Source organism: Equus przewalskii, chromosome 5, assembly GCF_037783145.1.
Source record: "Equus przewalskii isolate Varuska chromosome 5, EquPr2, whole genome shotgun sequence".
Taxonomy (NCBI): domain Eukaryota; kingdom Metazoa; phylum Chordata; class Mammalia; order Perissodactyla; family Equidae; genus Equus; species Equus przewalskii.
Window position 1 is genome coordinate 60393937 of NC_091835.1, and position 20803 is coordinate 60414739.

Consider the following 20803-nt stretch of genomic DNA (forward strand, 5'->3'; position numbering starts at 1 on the left):
TTATGGACCTGATAAGCACTCCAGAGGTTGAAATGATGGGGTAGCATTACTCTTTAAGTAACAGCATAACAGGGTATGGAGGAGTGAAGATACAAAGCATACTCAGGAAACTGACTATTCTAGTTTGTCTAGAACAGTTGTTCTTGGCGTTCGTTGTTCATTACTATTACCTGGGGAATTAGAAGAAAAAAAAAGTCCTAATGGCCAGTACCTCCTGGGACATGGTGGGTCAGAATCTTTGAGAGCAGACTAAGACATTCGTATTTTTAAAAAGCTCCTTAGATAGACTGTGCAGCCAAAACTGGGAGGAGAACTACTGGACCAGGGCCTAGAGAATGAGAAGTAGACCAAGAAGAGAACTGGAAAGGGAACTCAGGGCCACAGGGATGAATATGGAACTTGTTTTGGATTCTATTTAGTAGACAATATAGAATAATTTTTTTGAGCTAGAGTGACACAATCGACATGTAATTATAGGGAAATTAATTTTGCGGGCGAGATAGAATGACTCAGAGGTAATGAACTCAGGAGGCCCACACAGAAAGCACCTAGGGCTCCAAATAGGTCTGGGGGTAGTGGAAATGGAAAGGGAGGCACGGACATGAGTGAGGCAGGAAAGTCGACTACCAATTAGCTGTGGGGCTAGGCCTGGGCAAAGAGCTAAGATATGTTTCAGTTTTGACTCCAGAATGACCTCAAAAAGAATTTTCTTTTGTTTTTATCAGATATATGGAAGGTGGAATAAGAATTAGTTTAGAGCAATGAGGATGAATGTGGCTTTTACTGGAATGTGATTGCGATTTGGAGGAGGATGCCAGTGGAAGTCTCCAACACAATGTTGTAAATCTAGGAAAAATTCAGGAGGTAGCTTGTGGCTAGAAAAGGAAATGTGAAAATTCTCTACATATAGGGATAGGTGAAGGTAGGGAGTGGATGAGGTCATTGAGTGGGGAGGGTGCAGATGGAAGACAGGAAGCCTAGGGATAGAATCTTTAGGTACATTTTAGTTCATGGAGTAGAAGAAGGAAGAGGAAGCATTAAAGGGATTGATTCAGTGAAATAAGTGGGTCAGATTTCTCTTCAAGTATACAACAGATATAATTACAACACGTATAATTTATTTAGTTATTCTACTTGAAAAGATTAACTTAAGTGCTTTGTACTTTCTTTTCAAAAGGTGATGGCAGTTTTGGCTCAGTTTATCGAGCAGCCTACGAAGGAGAAGAAGTGGCTGTGAAGATTTTTAATAAACATACCTCGCTTAGACTGTTAAGACAAGTAAGAAATCCAAGACTATTATCACATTAAATCATACGTTGTAAATTTCCTGGAACTCTTGTTTTGCCTGCATTTGTGAAAATGCAAAAGGATGACCACATTTCCCCTAAAAGATTACTTGTGTTTAATTATAAAAGCCCATTTGTCCTTTCTTTATGGAGAAAAAGGGTTTGTTTTGTTTCTCCTGTTGAGAAACAAAGAAAAGACAGTTTTCTGAGAATTCTTGTTCTAGGCTTCACAGTTACATACCACAAGTACAGAAGTAAAGAGGGTACCTCTTTTGCAGTCTTGTATTCCAAAGGAACCAAAGTCCTACCACAGTAGCCCATTAAAGACTTCTCTCGGCCTCAATTAAGTCAGGTGTTCTTTTCTCAACAAGCACTTATGTTCAGGGCAGCGCTGTATTCTGGTTGGCTCAGGCCTGTCTTACTGAACCAATCACTATGGTAATGAGGATGTTCCCACCTTTCGCTGAGGCTGGGGTTGGGGTCAGTTCCCCCTAAGGCTCATGGCCTTGCATGGGTGAGGGTTGGATGCCTCAGCAAAAATCAAACACCCTTAGGAAGAAACAAGGGTAGATGGATGTTGAATGCATAACCAACAGTGGTCATTCCAGTACCCTCTCTTGTTTTGAGTAATTGAGGGGATTGATTGCTTTTTTCTGAGTCTTTCCTGGCAGTAAGTATGAGAGAGAGAGAGACAGGGTGAGAGGAGAGGTAAAATCCAATATGAATCATGCAGTCTTACACCAGAACTCAACTGTATTTTTCAATCTGTTCAGTCCTAGTTGTTTTTGTTTTTTTTTTGGTGAGGAAGATTGGCCCTGAGCTAACGTCTGTTGCCAATGTTCCTCTTTTTGCTTGAGGAAGATTGTCACTGCACTAACATCTGTGCCAGTCTTCCTCTGTTTTGTATGTGGGGTGCCACCACAGCATGGCTTGATGAGCAGTGTATGTAGGTCTGTGCCAGGGCTGTTGAAGTGGAACATGTGAACTTAGTCACTATGCCACTGGGCCAACCCCTATTCAGCCCTACTTTTTCCTTTGATTTATTACAAAAGAATAATTTGTGTCTAAATCTGAATCTAAATAACTTGTATAAATGAGAAGAACCCCACAGTTACAATATATTAGTTACTCTGAATACTGAAAATAATTTCAGATCTTTGCAAAATATCCTGGAGTAATTTTGATTATTTGTACCAAAAGTTACACTGTTGCTCTAGGAATAAGCTAACAAACATTTTGTATATAGAGGCAAGTCTGTGAACAAAATCTGGGCCCAGTCTGTTTCAATCTGCAGGCAATTTGTTGTATAAATTTATTTTTCAACCTTGGTCATTAGTCTTCAATATGTTTCTAGTTTTAGGTAATGTGCTTGGGAAGCTTGTTGGAAATCAGAATACTAAAAATGTACAGGATGGATTAGTGTATAAGCAGGTAGGTGAAACAAGGAAGTGGTAGAAGAAATAGAAACAGTAGAGAGTGCATAATGTGCTTCTTCTTAAAAAAAAAAAAAAAAGGAAAGGAAAGGAAAACACTTCAGTGTTAGGTGCTGCAGTCTTGAGAATCTTTCTACCAGTGGTCATGAATTGGGGCCTAGCTGTTACACTTTCTTGCTCCCTTCTTTTTGCAATGAGTGAGCTGCTTTCTGGGAGAGAAAATTTGGATCAGGCTTCTGTCTGTGCCTATGAAAGAAAACAGACCTAACTTGACTTCTTTTCATCAGTTTTAACCAACTGAACTTATCGGACATAGAAGAAAGAAAGATTTTTATCTACTAAGGAAATATGATTGCAGTCTGAAGCTTTTGTTCTTGGAAAATCCTCTCTCAGAGTATTCAGCCTTTCTTCTTCAGCTTGCAGAATTCTGCACACTTCAGTTTCCTGGTGAATGCGGTTGGCACTGATGTTTCTCATCTTTGAAGCTAGTTGTTAAGAAGCAGAGCTTCTGCAGAAATCACAGTTTAAAACATGAATCAATTTAATATCCCATAAGCTATAAATTTCAGCTAAATTACCGTTGCAGAATAAAGTGAAATATACAGAATAAAGTGTATATGGAATTAATAAACAGCCATATCACAAAGGAGAAAGTAGTCTCATCTGATGTAGTCTAGGAAAGGGATTCTATCAGAATGGAGACCTCTCTGTTCAAGCTAAAATGGTGTCTCTGACTTCTTGGATTGGAGAGAGATTGTTGCAGCTGGAAATTGCTTTAGTAAAGGGTCCAAGGAGGTCCCTCTGAGGACGTGGTAGTATTTGAGCTAAGATCTGTATGGCAAGAAGCCTTCAGCTATGTGAAGGGTGAAGGGATTTCTAGGCAGAGGGATCAGCAAGGACAGAGACCCTGTGGCTGGAAGGAAGGAGCTGGGTGGTGGAGGGGTGGTGAATGAAGAGGAGAGAGAGAGGAGATGGGGTCTGAGGCGGGGGCTGGGACCAGATTAGGTCAGGCCGTGAAGGCTGTGTAAATACATGGGATTTTAATCTAAGAGAAATGGGAAGTCAGTAGAGAGTTTTCAGGAGAGGGTGGTACTGTATATTTCTGTCTTAGACATTACTCTCAGTAATGTTATTTCTAGTCCTTAAACCAGAAAGGATAGCAGATTGTATTTCACAGCCCAGTTATAGTTGATCAGTAGTAGCCACTGAGAATCCTGGGCCCAGAAGGATGCTGTGGCTAACTAGGGTTCAGTAGATAAGATCGCCGTGACCTGTCACTGTGACCATAATGTGTGTACTGCTCCTGCATTAGATGTTCTGACAGAAGTAGAGCAGAAGGGAAAAGAGAAGTTAAAATTTTAATTCGAAATATAGTTTCAGAATCAGCTGTTTATTCCTGAAAATATGGAAAATACAAAAAATCTCAAAGAAACAGAAAGATTGCTATAGTCTCATCAGCCAGAGAAAACCATGCTCGAAGAGTTGATGTGTTTAAGGAAGGAGACACTTGGGTAACAGCCAATGTGGTGTCACTCTGAAATGATTGGACTTTTGCAGGAGCTGGTGGTGCTTTGCCATCTCCACCACCCCAGCTTAATATCTTTGCTGGCGGCTGGGATTCGTCCTCGAATGTTGGTCATGGAGTTGGCCTCCAAAGGGTCCCTGGATCGCCTGCTTCAGCAAGACAAGGCCAGTCTCACCAGAACCCTGCAGCACAGGATCGCACTCCATGTGGCTGATGGCTTGAGGTAATTAATTAGGTCACATTGTTTTCCATTCTGTGTATGACAAGTATTAGCGCAAACTTACTCTCAGGCTCTGAGAACAGCACTTCTCAGTAACTTGGTGTCCCAGTAATATTTCACAAACAGTATGGGTGAAAAATTACCATTTCTCTGATGAAATTTTTAAAATTTGATAAAATTAGAGGAGGAAGACCATGTGGAACCCCATGGCTAGTAGTAGTGGAGTTTGAAGCCAAGAGTCCTGCTCCAGATCCCATGATCTTAACCCTGTATTGACCTCCCGCCCATAAAAAAATAGAGGTTAGGCTTCAGAGTATCAAGCGAAATGTCAGTTATCACGGGTAATTCTAATAAGGAAGGATTTGTCCATATTTCTGAAGGGGACGACAGTGATGTGAGTCGGGTGGTTCTGCAGGACTGTAGTGTGTCTCCGAGGCACACCCAACCCTGCGGCCCGATGGCAGCTACATGGAGCCTTGAGAGGCAGCACAGCATAGTGGGGAGGCCATGGTCTTTGGAGACAACCGGACTGGGGTAAATCACTGCTCCACACGCTTAGTCACTGCGATTTTATTTCTCTGATTCTCTTCTTTTTATAGTCTGTAAACTGTGGCTGATACTTATTGCAAAACATTTTAAGGTCTTTTGTAGTAATTGAAGAAATCTCAAATTAAACTCTCCATTTCCTCCTCCTCCACTGCTCCCCATCTCCAGTCACCCAGTTCTTTCCTCTTGGATTCATCATTCGTTCCTTCCTTTCTCACATCCCGCATCTAATCCTTCAGCAAATATTTCCAGCTCTGCTGTCAAAATATATCTTAATGCAGCTACCTCTCACAGCTTCTCTCCCTACCACCGCAGCTGAAGCCACTGTCGTCTCTCCTTGCCTAATTGGTCTCCCCGCTTTCACCTTTCCCCCTGGAGCTTGTTCTTCACACAGCACACAAAACCACACAGAGTGGTTTTTGTAACATGGAAGTCAGATCAAGGCTTTCTCCTGTTATTAACTCTCTCTTACCTCACTTTCTAGCCCCCGTACTCAGCCACTCACCTCCCTGGGGTTTCTTGAATATGCCAGAGGCTTTATAGAAGCTCTTCCCTTGGCCAGGAATGCCTGACCTCTAGATATCCTCTTGGCACGCTTCTTATTTCGTTCAGGTCCCTTCTCTGAGAGGATGTCCCTGAATACCTTATGTCTCTTTGGCACTTATAGCACTTATTGCTAAATGGTATTCTTGATGTTTTCATTAAAAAAATTTCTTTATTATCTGTCTTTGCCACTGGACTCCAGGAGCCATGATAGCAGGGACTTTTCATCTCATTCACTGACGCATCTCCAGCACTGAGAACAGTGGGCCCTCAGGCATATGTGTGGGCAGTAGGGAGAAGGGAGAAAGGAAGATGGGCAGAAAACAGTGCCCAGCCATAGTAGCCATGCAGTGAATGCAAATTTCCTTCTCTTCCTTCCCTTCTGAAATACTGTGTCTATTCCCTTTGGGCAGTATCCAGAAATGTAAATAAAGTGACAGTAAGGAAAACAAACACTGCTCACAAACAAAGCCAAACCAGCAGGATATAATTATTACTAGTGCGTAGAGAATATAATAGAGATTATAATATATACATAAAATAAGTAGAATCCTGTTCCTGAAAGAGTCCAGAAACTACTGGAAAACACACAGATTATTAAATTAAACAGGAATACAAAGATTTGGGTTTGGGTTGATGTGTCAGTTTTTAAACACCAGGGGGAACCTTGTATTAGATTAATCTAGATAAAGTGCATTTATGTCTCGTATGTTTCAAAGCTGTCTCAGTCACTTTCCTTAATTTAGCCAACTCTAGGTCCTAGTTTTTCCCTAATTCTTTCACATAATCCCCAGAGTGCTCATTTATAAAATGAGGAATTGCTATTTTTTTACTCACCAACATTTCTAAGATCTCGTCTCTCATGTAACTTATCTGGTTCTTTGATATCTTACTTTAAATAGTAAATCCAGCAATTTTTGATGAACTAAATGAAGTCTCAGCATATTTTCCTATAATTTAACTGATTTGTTCTCAACATAATGCCAAGGCACCTTTCCGGCTCTTGTGCCAAAAGAGGCTGGTAGGTTTCAGTAGCTGTCAATTTTCTACCAGCACTAAGTATGTTTTAAAAACTCAGCATTGAAAACTCTTCCCGGGGCCGGCCCCATGGCCGAGTGGTTAAGTTCACGCGCTCCGCTGCGGTGACCCAGGGTTTCGCCGGTTCAAATCGTGGGCGTGGACATGGCACTGCTCATCAAGCTATGCTGAGGTGGCATCCCACATGCAACTAGGAGGACCCACAACTAAGAATATACAACTATGTACCTGGGGGCTTTGGAGGGAAAAAGGAAAAAGAAAATCTTAAAAAAAAAAAAAAAAGATTTGTCTTCCCAAATATATTTTAGCATAGAGCTGTAACTACAGAAGTAGAAAGAGACAATAAAATTGCACTTCTTTTGCGTCCCTTAAATGACAGAGCTGTTTCGAGTGACATTCAGGAACTTTCTTCACATTACATATTCTCTCTTCCATAGTCTTGTGTTCAACTATTAGCTTGCATCTCTAATTCAGTGCATTCCTTTGAGCTCTTTATTATAATTCTCAACTACCTAGGAAGTCACCTGTATTTCTCATAAGTTTCTATGCTTTGAGATTTTCAAAATTGAATTTACTGTCTCTGCTACTTCCTCCCACCATGAATCTGTTATTTCTCTTTTATCTCCCATTTACCGATGAAGGTCCTTGTATCACATCCAGACCAGCCCCCTTCCCCAAAAAGTAAGTATCCATTTGTCCACCAGGTCCTTGACTGTTTTACATTATCTTTTTAATTATTTATTTTTATGTCACTACTGCTGCCTCGGTCCAGTACCTCCAGGGAGTCAGAATATTTCTTCTAAAATAAAAATCTAGTTATGCTTGAAATTCCCTGGTAGTACCTAATTTTCTGCAAATACATTCAAACTCCATGAATAGCATCAAAACTCTTTATGTATGCCTCTTGTCTGCGGCTCCAGCCTCCTGCCACTCCACTGCCAATACCCGGTGTTCATGGTGAAGGTCTTGACTTTTCATTGACAACCATGTCTCTCTTTGCATTTTTCTTTCGTCTCTTCCCACAATTTTTTGGCCGAGAGGACTCATTTTCCCCTAGAATTTGCTGACATACCATCTCCACAATGAAGTTCAACGGCCCCAGGAAGAGCTGGCCTCTCTAACACATGTTTCTTGAGTCTGCTCCATGCAGGACTTTGTGTTAAGTGCTGAAGAGGGAAAGGTAGACATTATATTGATTGCTCTTCTCAGGTTGAAAACTTACGAGCTAGTGGGAGAACCTGCTTTGCTATCTTTGCCTTTGTGCTTTTCTTCCTCTGGCTTCCGTAGCATCAGGTGCTTACCACATCTTTGCAACCTTATTTGAGCACCTGTCTCTCCTAGATGGTGACCTCTCAAGAACAGAGATGCAAAGATGGCTTTATATTCCCTGGTGACTGGCCCTCATAGATGCCCAATCCATATTTGTTAAATGAATTAATACATTCTATTTTTAGAATAATTCTATTTAGGATGAGATAAGGTTTACTTTAAATTATAAAGAAAGGAGTTTCTTGGCAATACTGATGCTAATCACAAAGAATGACTGAGTATAGGCCAGTTTATTTTAATAAAATATTTGACAGTAGTTATTGTCACATAATGCATAAATTATGACTGAATTATTTCCAGGAAGGCAAGATCTGCACTTGTTAATATTTCAAAAGTTCTTTTGCTGTTCTTTTAAAAGCTATTAAAACTACACTTTTTAAGATTAATTTCTAGAATTTAACATTTTAACTAACCCAGATAATCTCTCCCTCCCACTGACATTATTTCAAATTAAGTTTAACTATTTTTCTTTCAACTTTGGGAAGTCTTCTGAGAGAGTCTGTATTCTATAAATATTTTGATAGAGGCGTGCCTTAGAAAGGATTTAGATGCTATTCAATTATGCATCACTTGGCTTTAACTTTTTTCTTCTTAATCTCCCAGCTTTTCTCTGCAGCAGGGCAAGAGAAGCTAATGGCCTTTCAGTAAGCCCTTAGTAAATTTTTCTTTCAAGCCCATTACTTATTGTTAAGGTCAACTTCATTAGTACATTTATCTTATTTTCAGCCAAAAATATGTGTACAGAAATGAATAGGCCTAATGTCAAATGTCCTAACTACATCCTGGAAGAGAAAGAAGCGTCTACTGCATTAGTTGATACAATTAAATGATACATATACTCTAGGCTCTCCTGCAATGGAAAGTTCAGGGTATTGCTGCCACTTGTCCCTATGCCTCTAGCATGTGATTGGTAATAGGTAATGGAGTAAATATTTGTTAATAGAATGTGAACTAGAACCAAAAGCCACAAACAAACAAAGGATTTAAATTTACGTCCATTAAGTCCTGTGAAAAATTGTTCTTTAAAGGTTGGTCGTGAGATACCTGTGAGATCACGTGGAGAGCAAATCTGGCATCATGGAGGCAAGGAAGACAGAGTTGGGGAAAATGTGAATTTTTATGGGTGTGTTAGGAAAGGGAGTAATAGAGTGACTAGTGGTTGTGGCACAGTAGTAGCCCTCTGGCCGTGTGTCCAGAATGGGCACGACCTGGTTGAGACTAAAACTTTATTTTGTTTTTTTTTGTATTAACTAGTTTTTATTCTTTACCTGCAATGTCCCCTTCTAGTTCTTTTGATTGAACGGATCAGTCTCTGAAGACTTTAACGTCATCCAACATCCCCTTTCCCAAGACAGTGTTTTATTCATTTCAACTCACTGTCCAAAATGTTCTTTGTTAACCTTAATTTATAATAGAATTGGGTTTCAAGTGAACTACATCTTCCAGCAGGGTACAATATTGATAGCTAGAAAAGTCTGATATTTTGATTTATTATTGAAAAAGTAGAAAATATTTTCCAAAGAATTAGGAAGCATTTTAGTCACAAAAAATAAATATCAGAAGAGACATGGAATAGAGAGACTTTAAAAAGCTGAGGTAAACTTCGATATGGTTTTAAGAAAATCAAAACTATTAAATAAATGAGAGTCACAACAAAATCCTATCAATTCTTATTTAACCTTTTTACATTTTAAACTAATTAAAATATTCATATGGTCATTGAGGGAATTCAGAATTCCTTTTAAGTAGTTATTAAGGTTTATGAAAGAAAAGTCCCCCCAAATTGTACTTTGTTTGAAGTGGTTGTGCCTTAAAGTTTAAATCGCTCACTTATCAAGATGGACCTATTTTGTTTTTGTTTTTTTAAAAGCATAAGTTTGCTTTGTGATATTGGACTTGAATGTTTTGATCTCCTTCTACAGTATGTCTTAACTTTGAATGTCAACCTTAGTACAGAATTTTTGATGTTTTGCATAATGGACGTACATATTTAAGGAAATCATGGCAGAAATTATAATATTGTAATTACATTTTAGTAAGATGGCCTGTGCATTTTCTGACAGATACCTCCACTCGGCCATGATTATTTACCGTGATTTGAAGCCCCACAACGTGCTGCTTTTCACCCTGTATCCCAATGCTGCCATCATTGCCAAGATTGCGGACTACGGCATTGCTCAGTACTGCTGTAGAATGGGGATAAAAACATCAGAAGGCACACCAGGTAGGTGATAAGGTTTACTTGATAATTCTCTCTTCAAGATGGATAATCAGTGTCTTCAGTTGTGAGTTCAGGAGAATCAAGAGAACACTGTAGCCAATCACATTGTTGTGATGTTTATTGTGTGAATAATTGTGACCAGTATATACATTTAAACATGTTTGAGTACAAGGTGCTGGCCCTGACCCTGCTGAGAGTTTATGTAATTATGTTACATGCATCATTAACTTTCTTAAATATGAAAAAGTATAAACTCCTAAATACTTCTGGCTCTTAGAGTTTCAGAGAAGGGCCTTGGGCCTGGAGTTCTTGGTTGCGCGGTTCCTGATACAAGCATACGTTTTTCTTCTTATACGTTGGAGTTTAAACCTTTAAACATTGCACTTGGGATTTCTTTCTTCCTAATTATACTTAAATAGTAAAACAAATAACGTAGCTTCTCTATTTGGCCCTGTATAGCAAGATGTCTCATGGTTACAATCTAATGTGAAACATACCCAGTCTGGATACCATTATATCTATGGTCTCCAGAAATCACTGGCATCATTTTCTTGCCTTAGATTTTTAATGTTGCTTTTTAGGGTTATCCCAACTTTTTTTGGTCATGCCTGTTCTAATAATCCTATTACTTCTACCGTTAACTGACTTTCTACCAGTGAAAATCCATTTCCTGTGCTCTTGTGTTTTCATGGTCTTACGTTCAGACATGTTCTTTCCATATTATGTCTACCCCACGGAATCCTCCCTCCCTTTCTCAGCTCCCGTTCCTCTTCTTCTAGTCTCAGGTTCATCAGAATCTCAGGTTCTGATTAGTAAGAAACAGTCATAGGGCAAGTGATCTGTACAGACATCTTGTCTTTCAGATTTCAGTTTGAGTGGGAATAGAAAATTGAGGGATTGGCATCAATTTGGGGAAGGACAGCTCTATCTTTAGAAAAGTCTTAGATAGGTAATTATTTGTAAATAAAGTTACAGGTGGCTTTACATCATTTTGATGATTGCAGCTCAGTTAAAATACATGCCTAAGTCAGAAGAAAATACTCTATAGAGAATATCTGACTGGGCAAAAGATCCTCGCTTGTTTCCTGCCCACCCACCCACAACTTGTGTACTTAGTAAAGCAAATGACCCCAGCTTCCAATGCCTGGTTTTATTTTTGCTCCGAATACATATCCTCTCTTTTGTTTTACATAGCTGCATGTTGGAAGCAGAATGTGCATTCTCGTAAACATTTCAAAGTATGTATTCTGGCTACGAGTGTTTCTGGGTTGTTCGGTAATAATAAAATATGATCTCTTGAGTATCTGTTGTGTACCAGGCTCAGTGCCAGATACATTAGACACACAGTGTCTTATCCTCGTGCCAGGGCGGAAAGTTAGCTTTTTTCTTCTCATCTGTAAAACAAGGAAGCTGAGGCTCAGTAAGACTATGTAATTTGCACAGTCACGCAGGAAGTGGCCAAGATAGGAACTCAATCTAAATGAGAATTGAATCCAGAGCTATTTGGCTTTAAATTCTATGGTCTTTCTCCTAGATCACATGCAACTCTAACATGTACTTTAAGAGGTTTATATATATTCAGTCTTAGTTGTTAAACAGCCAAAATAAACAAAGCAAAATGACAGGGCCACAAACAGCAAGTGTTGTCAAGTACAGGTTTGGAAGAATAATCTTAAAGGATGGAATTCCACAGCCTTATATACTCCCACCTAGAAAATGTGGGCAGAGAACAGGGATCTTAACTTGGAAGACCTGTTTGTTACTCTTGTGTCACACGAAGGTAGTCGGGCCCCTCAACTGAGGCCTGCACTTGGTTCCCCATTCATTCCCCAACCCAGTCACTCTGTTCATGGACTGGAAATCCTGCTCTTGAAGCCTTGTCCACCTACTTGGACAGCAGATCTTTCTGGTCCCTGTTGACTTTGCTGTGGGACTCGAGCCTGCCACCTCCCTCTGCGGGCTGGGCCAGCTACCAGCCAGCTCAGTTCAGCTCTGTTCAAACTCATGGCCCTTCACATGTTAAATATCTGACTTCCTGGTTTCAGTCAAATCTTCTATAAAGTTCAGTATCCAGCTGATTCTTCATGTCAATCCAGATACTTGTTCCTAGTCCCGTTTAATCTCCTATGTCAATGTGTGGTAGCATAAATATGGAGAAAGATCATGGCAGAAAAACCTGGAACCTGATCCTTTCTATTCTGCCCCCACTTCCCCTTGGCTGCTTAATATATTGTATGCATTTTTTTCTTGCTACATGCCAGAACTTCTCTTTATCATTACTGTATTTATTATTGTCAGAGCACTTCTAATCATCCCAGTCTTAAACTCTGCCTCAAATTTTAAATAACGGTAACTGTCACCATTGCTATCACCATCACCAAACTTTTCATTCTCCAAAGCAATTATGTCTGAGAAGAAAATCATTCTCTTTTGTATGATTTGAACTATCTCCTTGTCTTTTCCTTTTAATGGATCTTCCTGTTAATGTTATAACTTTTAACCTGAAAACTTCTAGAGAAACAAAAGACCACGTATTTATTAAATTTTTGTGTATTTCTGTATTAAACCTTACTGTGGTGCATTCACCCTGTGAGTGCATGTGAGTGTGGGTTCGTTACTGATGTCTCAGAGAAGTCGGCAATGGGAAAAAACCTTTTCTGTGGCACCTTTAGAGTTAAACAGAGCCTCATGCTTAGCCCTTAGCACGGGTTGATTATCTCATTTAATCCTTATGACCCTCTGACATAGGTCCTATTACTGTTCCTGGTCTACAGATAAGGAAACTAAAGCTTAGGGACCATTAACAATGTCTATAGGATTGTACAAGATGCAAACCCAAGCTGCCTGAGAGCAGAGCCCCCCGCCAGCTACCATCGCAGCTGGAACGCAAAGGTAGAAACACTTCTCTTATTGGCAAGGTCCACAGTTCAGTGTCTGTCTACATTTTGAAAGATAAATATGAAATGAATACTTTCAACTTTAAGCAACTTGGAGAGCTTCACCTTTAACTCAGTCAAGTGGATATATTTATATTGTATCCTGTTGGGAGTGACAGTTAATTCTGGGTCCTGTGACAGTTGCACTGTTGACTGAGATGGATGCTGACTGATGGTGTCAACTCTGCCAACATCCATAGAAATGTAACAATCTTTGGGTAAATAAAAATCTTATTCTCTAGTTATTCACTATCATCTGATAGAGATTATGAAACATGCTCTACTCACACTTCTCTGAAAGTAAAAAAGAAAGAAAATATGCTTCTGTGCATTTTGTGATATATAATCAGACCTAATTTATAAATTTCTTATATTTTTGATCTATGGACCTTTTTTTATTTACTCATTGCATTTGTTAAGACTTACCTGAAAAATTATTTCTAAAAATAGTTTTTAGACAATGAATCACTTTTTCCCAATTATTTTAACATTGTAATTGTTATGATAATTCTCCAAGAGAAAATTATCCTTATTTTTTATTCATTCATTCATGCATTTGGCAATAATTTATTGAACGTTTACCAAAAACCAAACTGGTGCTACTACTTAATAGCTATGTGGTGTTCCTCAAGGTTCGCTTTCTGGGGCTCGGTTTTCATTTCTGTAAATTGTGGTGAGAAATATAATGCCTACCTCACAGGGTTGTTGGAAGGGTAAAATGAAGTAGTCCATATAAATAGCGTAGAAAAGGGTTTGGCATACTGCAGATGCCCCAAGTATGTTAGCCATTGCTGCAGTGGTGAATTTGGGGAATGTGCATGAATAAGTGTAAATTTTGCCCTCCGGAAGTACACATTCTGCCAGGAGAAATAGTGCTGTAAACAAATAATCATAAAGCATTGTGTCAGTTTCAATAGGAGATCTAGTTCAAGGCAGAGAGAGAGCACAAGGGAGCAAGTGATTAGCTGAGCTGTAAGTCGTCAGAACTTCCTTGAAAGGGAGGGTGATTATGGAATTATGTCTTAAAGGATAAGCTGGAGGCTTGAGAAAAACATAATAAAAGAGCAGGAGGAGACATTGCAGGTAAAAGGTACTAAGGTATAAAGTGACTTGTTCAGATAACTGCAAGAAATTCTGCCTGGTCTAAGTGACAGGTGGCCGATGGAGGATTATTTAGTTAAGTGTTTTTCAATTCTGACTGTATATTAGATAACATATAGAGCTTAAAAAAAAAAGGTATCCACTGGGCCTATGTTCTTTACAATTCTGTTTAGTAGGTGTGGAGCAGGGGCTCTTAATCTGGCCACATGTTAGGAGCTTCTGGAAGACTTTCAAATATATGGGTCCCAGGATCTGACTCCCAGGGTTTCTGATTTAACTAGTTTACGGTGGACTCCAGACATTGATGCTACTTAAATGATCTCCAGGTGATCCCAATGTGCATCCAAGGTCCGGACTTACTGGTCTAGAATGAGGATCAAGAACATCTGCAGTTTTTTAAGTACCACAAATGATTCTGAAAAAGTGTGACGATTTTCTGGCTCATTAAGTGCTTTTAAAGTCATGCCAAATAATTTAATGTCTAAGTTATAGGAAGTCATTGAAAAATATTCTCATTTGTTAGCAAAAGGTTCCTATCTCTACATCATATATAGTGTGTATGAATTGATTATAAGATGGGCAGCTCAAAATTTGGTACTGTTTCACAACGGGGGAAAATGTTATTTATAGAAAAAATTTAACGAGATAATTAGCATTTACTCTAGATTTTAAGAGTATGAGCTGTGATATTAACAAGCTATAAATTATGAAAGTGTGTAAATATGAATAGAGTTCAGATGTGTATTCAAATTTTTAAAAAGGCGGTCTCGATTATTTTAAATTGATCTTTCTCGGTGCACATTCCAGGCACTGCATTCTAGGATTCTGTAGATACAGAGATAGATATGACTGAGTGAACTGTTGGCTGGCTGGAATCTATTCAACATGGGCTGTGGAGTCAGACTGTCTGGGTTTGATTCCTTGCTCTACACTTACTAGCTGAGGCTGCAGAAATTACCTAACTTCTCTCCTTGCTTATGCAGTAGTACCTAGGAATAGTGTCTATCCTAGGGGATTGTTGTGCAAATTAAATCAGAAATTCATATAAAATATTTAGCACAATGCCTGGCATATTCCTAGCTGCCTTTCCTTCCAGGACTCCCTGCTCTGTCTTCTAACTTAGGGGGGCCCATGTTCGTGTTCCCCTTCCCTGTGCCGTGGGCTTGGAACTCTGCCAGACACTGAGTACTCACCTTATTTGTTTGCTCTCTCTCAGGGATCACTGTCCTGTGCTCCTGGTATCCAGTGTTTCATATATTTTGTCTGCTTATTTCACTGTATTATGCAGGATGGTAAATCTAGCCCCTGTTATTCCATCTTAGCTAGAAATAGAAGTGACACATGTTTAAATAAATGAGTTATTTGAACAGCCTAGTCCCACAATGTACATTTAGGATTTCAGTTAACCCTTAACATTTCTAGTCTTTGAAGGCCCTTGATGCTAAATAGGGTGTCCATGCTTATGGTTGTTTGGTGCACGAGCACCGTAGATCATTCACAGTATCAGATCATAGATCATGTGGCAGTATTGTCCCTTTGTAAAGATGCGGGAAATGTTCCTATTTCCAGCCTTTCCCAATGGCAGGTAATATTAAAAGTGTTCATTTTTATCCCAAATTAAATTTAGTGGTGAATACATTGAACAGCTTGAAAGTTTATTCTTCCTGTAACTACTATGGGTAACACATATAATTAAATACAAGGCAGACATTTTTGAAGAACTTGCAGTCGCTGTTCCCAGGAAGTCCTCAGTGATAAAGATACACGTACCATGGCTTGGAGGATGTTCTCATGGTTGGATTGATAATCAAACGTTATGTTGATGGCTTAGGTCTTAACACCCTCAGTCCCCCTGCAACCATTTTGGGTTTTGAAGTTGAGTCCATGATGAGGCAACTCAGGCAAGTCATTTTAAAGTAAGATTTGATTTGCAAAACGTAAGGGCATGAGGTGAAAGCAGCAAATGCTGTTGAGCAGGTCAGTAGATGTGTTTCTAATAAATTAGTGGAAATAATGCTTCATACTCTGCTAACATAGAGATAGGACTATATCTAGATTTAGATGTGCTTAAGTTTTTATGTACATATTGTATTGTAAATTTTGCTTGTTTGATTTGTTTTCTTTTTCTACTTAATATTTCATGGACATCTTTTTATGTCAAATATTAGTTTTAACAGTTACGTAATATTTCATTTCTGGGACATACAGTAATTTATTTAACCACATCTTGATGTATATGTAAGTTTTTTCTAAGTCTTTGATATATTGGAAGTGCTTTAATTAACAGACTCCTAAATTAAAAACTTTTCATTTATGGAACTAATTTTTTAAACATTAAATTCATAGGAAGGGTATTGCTGGGTATACTTATTTTGAATTTTGAAACACTGATTGCCTTCTAGAAAGATTTGTCAATTAAAATTCCCTCAATACTTGAATTAGAGCACCTGTTTTCCATTCCGGGTTTGTTAGTGTTTTAAATCTTCATAAAGTTGATAGTCAAAAAGTGATGATCTGGCGGCTGGCCTGGTGGCGTAGTGGTTGAGTTCGTGTGTCTGCTTCGGCGGCCCGGCGTTCACAGGTTTGGATCCCAGGTGCAGAGCTGTGCACCGCTCATTAAGTCACGCTGTGGTGGCATCCCACATGCAAATAGAGGAAGATTGGTACGAATGTTAGCTCAGGGACAATCTTCCTCACATACACACAAATTAATTAATAAAAATGTGCTAATTTAATGTTTTTAGTTTTCAAATATTTAATCATTTGTTTATTTGCTTATTTTCTTATTTGAGGCCAAGCAACCTTTTATGTATGGGACATACATTTTTTCTTTCATATTTTGTACATTTTCATGTCTTTACTCATTTAATCCACTTTTTTTCTTATTCATTTGTAACATTCATTCGTTAATGTTGGCTTTTTTCTTTCGTGTGTTACAAATGGTTTCCAGTTTATGGTTTGTCTTTTAAACTTGGGCATGGCATTTTGGTGTTGCAAAGTTTGAAGTTTTTCGGTAAACAAATTTTCTCTTCTTTTACCTTTTGGAATCTGATTTTCCTGACATGTGTGGTCCGAGATATAGGAAGGGCAGGGATGGTAGGCGTGATCTGCCCCAGTGCAAGCAGTTGCTTTCTATTTTTAAATTCCCTAAAGGCAATATATCTCCCTCAGCTCTCAGCCTTTGGGCCCCTACCACCCCACCTTTGGTACAGAGGGTGATTATGAATTGGATTTTGAATTCCACTATTATCCCAATATTATCAACTTAATTATGAATATTCCTTTAGTACTCTCATTGCTACCTAGTCTACATTCACACTTTCGGTTCATCAAAATTTTATTAGGTGTAGGGAGTAATGTAGCTACTCCGTTTTTTCTTTAGCAAACAACTGATACTGTTATTTATTATAAAATCTGTCTTCTCCCTACTGTTTTGATGCCGCCTTTATGCGTCTCTCCTGCGTATTTGGGTCTAAGTCCTCCACGCAGTGTCAATGTTGTGTCCTTCTGTTTTGGTAGAATATTGAATATTTTAGTTGTGTAATTTTGTCGGACAATCTGATTTAAATTGTTGTTTACTCAGCATTTTTGAAATTCATGATTTTCAAGTGGATATGATAACCTTTTCAGAGAAACAAATTATAGTAATATTTTATGTATTTTTGTATTTAAATGTATGGATTGTAGATATATCTCAAGTTATTATACATGTGTTGTTGATTAAATGTCATTTTATTGCTACCTGTGACAACATATTTGATCTAGACTGGCCCATTTGATGGATAATGATCGTATCATCCTTCAATGTTTATTATTTGACGGAGATTTTTCCTAATGGCATCTACTGCTCCATAGATAACTTTAAAGGAAATTGTTAGTGCAATCAAGAAACTAGAAATTCACTGGATGAGTTTCAAGAAGCATTTAGAAGTGCATTATATTATAATTGAGATACCCCCTCAATATATAAATAAGGATTATGTTCTCCTGCTGGGGATCATGTCAGTGAAGACATTTATTTTGAAAGGGAGAAGACAAGAAGGCTAAAACCACTTCCATTTTGAAATAAATATTCCTTTCCATATCCTTACAATTATATTTTATAGTGTCCCCTGACTCATTGTGAAAAAACATTCTAACCTTCTGCACAGCTCTGAGACTTGTGAATTGATGCTTAGAGGTGTAAGACTATTGTAAAGGATGTGAGCATTAGATGAGATTTTAGACTAAGTGAGCCCTCAAGTCTCTTCCTGCTCTAAGATCCTGTGATTCCAAATCCTAAAGTTGCTAACAGTAAATTCATCAAGGAAAAATATGTCAAATGTTTTAATAGTCTTTGAATAGTCCTTGATATAATAGATACCCAATAAATGTGTTGAATGAATAATAAATAATTGGATAAGGTTTAAATTAGCCTCCAAAATCCCTTTTAAATTCTAGAAAGGTCTGCATAAATGTTGTTAATGAACTAGCTAATGTGCAGGTAACTTATTATTTTTAAGTACTCTTGACTTTACCATTTGTTGTCTGTGTGGCCTTAGGAAAACACATAACATTTTTTTTTTTTGAGGAAGATTAGCCCTGAGCTAACTACTGACAATCCTCCTCTTTTTGCTGAGGAAGACTGGCCCTGAGCTAACATCCATGCCCATCTTCCTCTACTTTATACGTGCGATGCCTACCCACAGCATGGCTTTTGCCAAGCAGTGCCGTGTCTGCACCCGGGATCTGAACCAGCGAACCCCGGGCTGCCGAGAAGCGGAACATGTGCACTTAACTGCTGCCCCACCAGGCCGGCCCCAAAATGCATAATATTTGTAAAAGGATTATATTATTTGTAAAATGAAAAGTCCTCATCTGCCTATCACAGATGACTCTCGTGCATAGCAAATGAAATATTCAAGAAGGTATCTGTAAAATGCTATAGCAATATGAATTAGGAGCTATTGTGATATGTTTACATTATGTCACATGTACAGTTTATTAGGGATCTATTTTAGAACTATGTCAATTATTTACACAGTTCTTTAGCTTAGGGTTTGAGACATATTATGGCTATGTAGGAAAATGTTCTTATTCTAAGGAAATGCATGGTATCGTTTGGGCTGAAATATTGTATCTGCAACTTAATATAATATGTCAAATATTATGTATATAATATACAGTGTTATATGGCATATAACATACGTTATATATGCTATATATATAGTGTGTATATGTATGTATGTATCTATCTATATATATAGAGAGAGAGACAGAGTGAGAGAGAGAGAGACAGGGAGAAAGACAGAGAGATACAAATGTGAAAAATGGTAACAGTGAGCGTGTGTTTGTGTGTGTGTGTTTGTAGAAAGAGAGAGACTGTGAACTAATGTGGCAAAATGTTAGCAATTAGCACAGAAGCGTTATCATGCTCAAATTTGACGTCTCCATCCTTTGGACTCTCCATGTCCTTCCAGTCTAGCAAAGGCCTGCTGGGCTGCATCTTTTGCTGGTAAGCTCTGTCAAACAACGGGTTCCAAATTCAGTCCATTTACTCCTTGAAGATCATGAGTTCGTTCTTTGTTATAGTTTCCTGACGTATATTTAAACTACTGTAACCATCATCTATGTTCATTGTAGGAAATTCGGAAGTATAGAAAGAAAATAAAAGCTACTCATAATTTCAGCACATGGAAATAATCGTGTTACATTTGGATGTATTTCTTTGTAGTCTTTAATTATGCACGTTTTCAACAACTTTTTACTTTGAAAATGTTTAAGCCTACATAAAAGCTGAAAGAATAGGACAATCTAGACCCACGTACCCTTCATGTAGATTCATTATTATTAATTTTTGCCACACTATTCTTTTCTCTCTCACTCTCTTTGTATATAAATATGAGTTTTTGAAACTAAGTTGTGACATCATGTTATGTTGTCCCTAAATATGTTGGCATGTGTTTTCTTAGAATAAGGATTTTTAAAAACATAATCACAATACCATTATCACAGTTAAGAAAATTAATTCTGTTGATTTTTGTTATATATTTGATAAACTTTCTGTCTATTCAGAATTATATCCTATATTTTCTTTTCATTTATGTTATAGCATGTCATCTTAAAAATGATTTTTAAGTTTCTGCATGGTATACATTATTTAACCAATTTCCTTTTATGGTTGGAATTATTTAGATGGTTGATATTTTTACTATTATGAATAATGTTAAAATTACTCTTTTTTTCTGAAAAATTTAAAAGTGATTTATCTCTATTGTAGAATGAAAGGTTTTATTTCTCTTTAAAATAATTTTAGGCATGAACCAACCCCTGAGAGAGGGCTTTTATTTGTTTTAGTCATGATTTTATTTTTATTTTTCTATTGGGTAGAAGGGGCAGAGTCGCAAGTTCTCGAAATAGTGAATGAAGGCTTTGGAATTTTAGCCAGGTTGAAGTGTCTTGGAGTGAAGTCTAGCAATCTCCTTCCTGACCCCTTGTTTGTTTGAAACACTGCCCTTATTAGGCATGAGAAAAATGATACTGCTTTTTTTTTCCCTATTGGGCTTTATTTCTTCAATTATGAAGCATTACTTGATAATTTATTATTGAATGTTTATCCTTACTATTCATCAAGATCAACCTTGAG

The 20803-nt window shown here is 38.0% G+C and overlaps 1 protein-coding gene across 3 annotated transcripts in view; it reads left to right on the plus strand.

The window, feature by feature from the left end:
- The window catches only part of LRRK2 (leucine rich repeat kinase 2), a 134361-nt gene that overhangs the window by 94238 nt on the left and 19320 nt on the right, over window positions 1–20803 (plus strand). For all 3 annotated transcript variants that reach the window (XR_011540042.1, XM_070619407.1, XM_070619406.1), the window contains exons 39-41: window positions 1178–1278; window positions 4277–4467; window positions 9984–10144. Coding sequence is in view for 2 of the 3 variants with exons in the window: in XM_070619407.1 (XP_070475508.1) it covers window positions 1178–1278; window positions 4277–4467; window positions 9984–10144 (453 nt within the window). In the remaining variant the exon portion in view is untranslated. The remainder of the gene's footprint in view (window positions 1–1177; window positions 1279–4276; window positions 4468–9983; window positions 10145–20803) is intronic.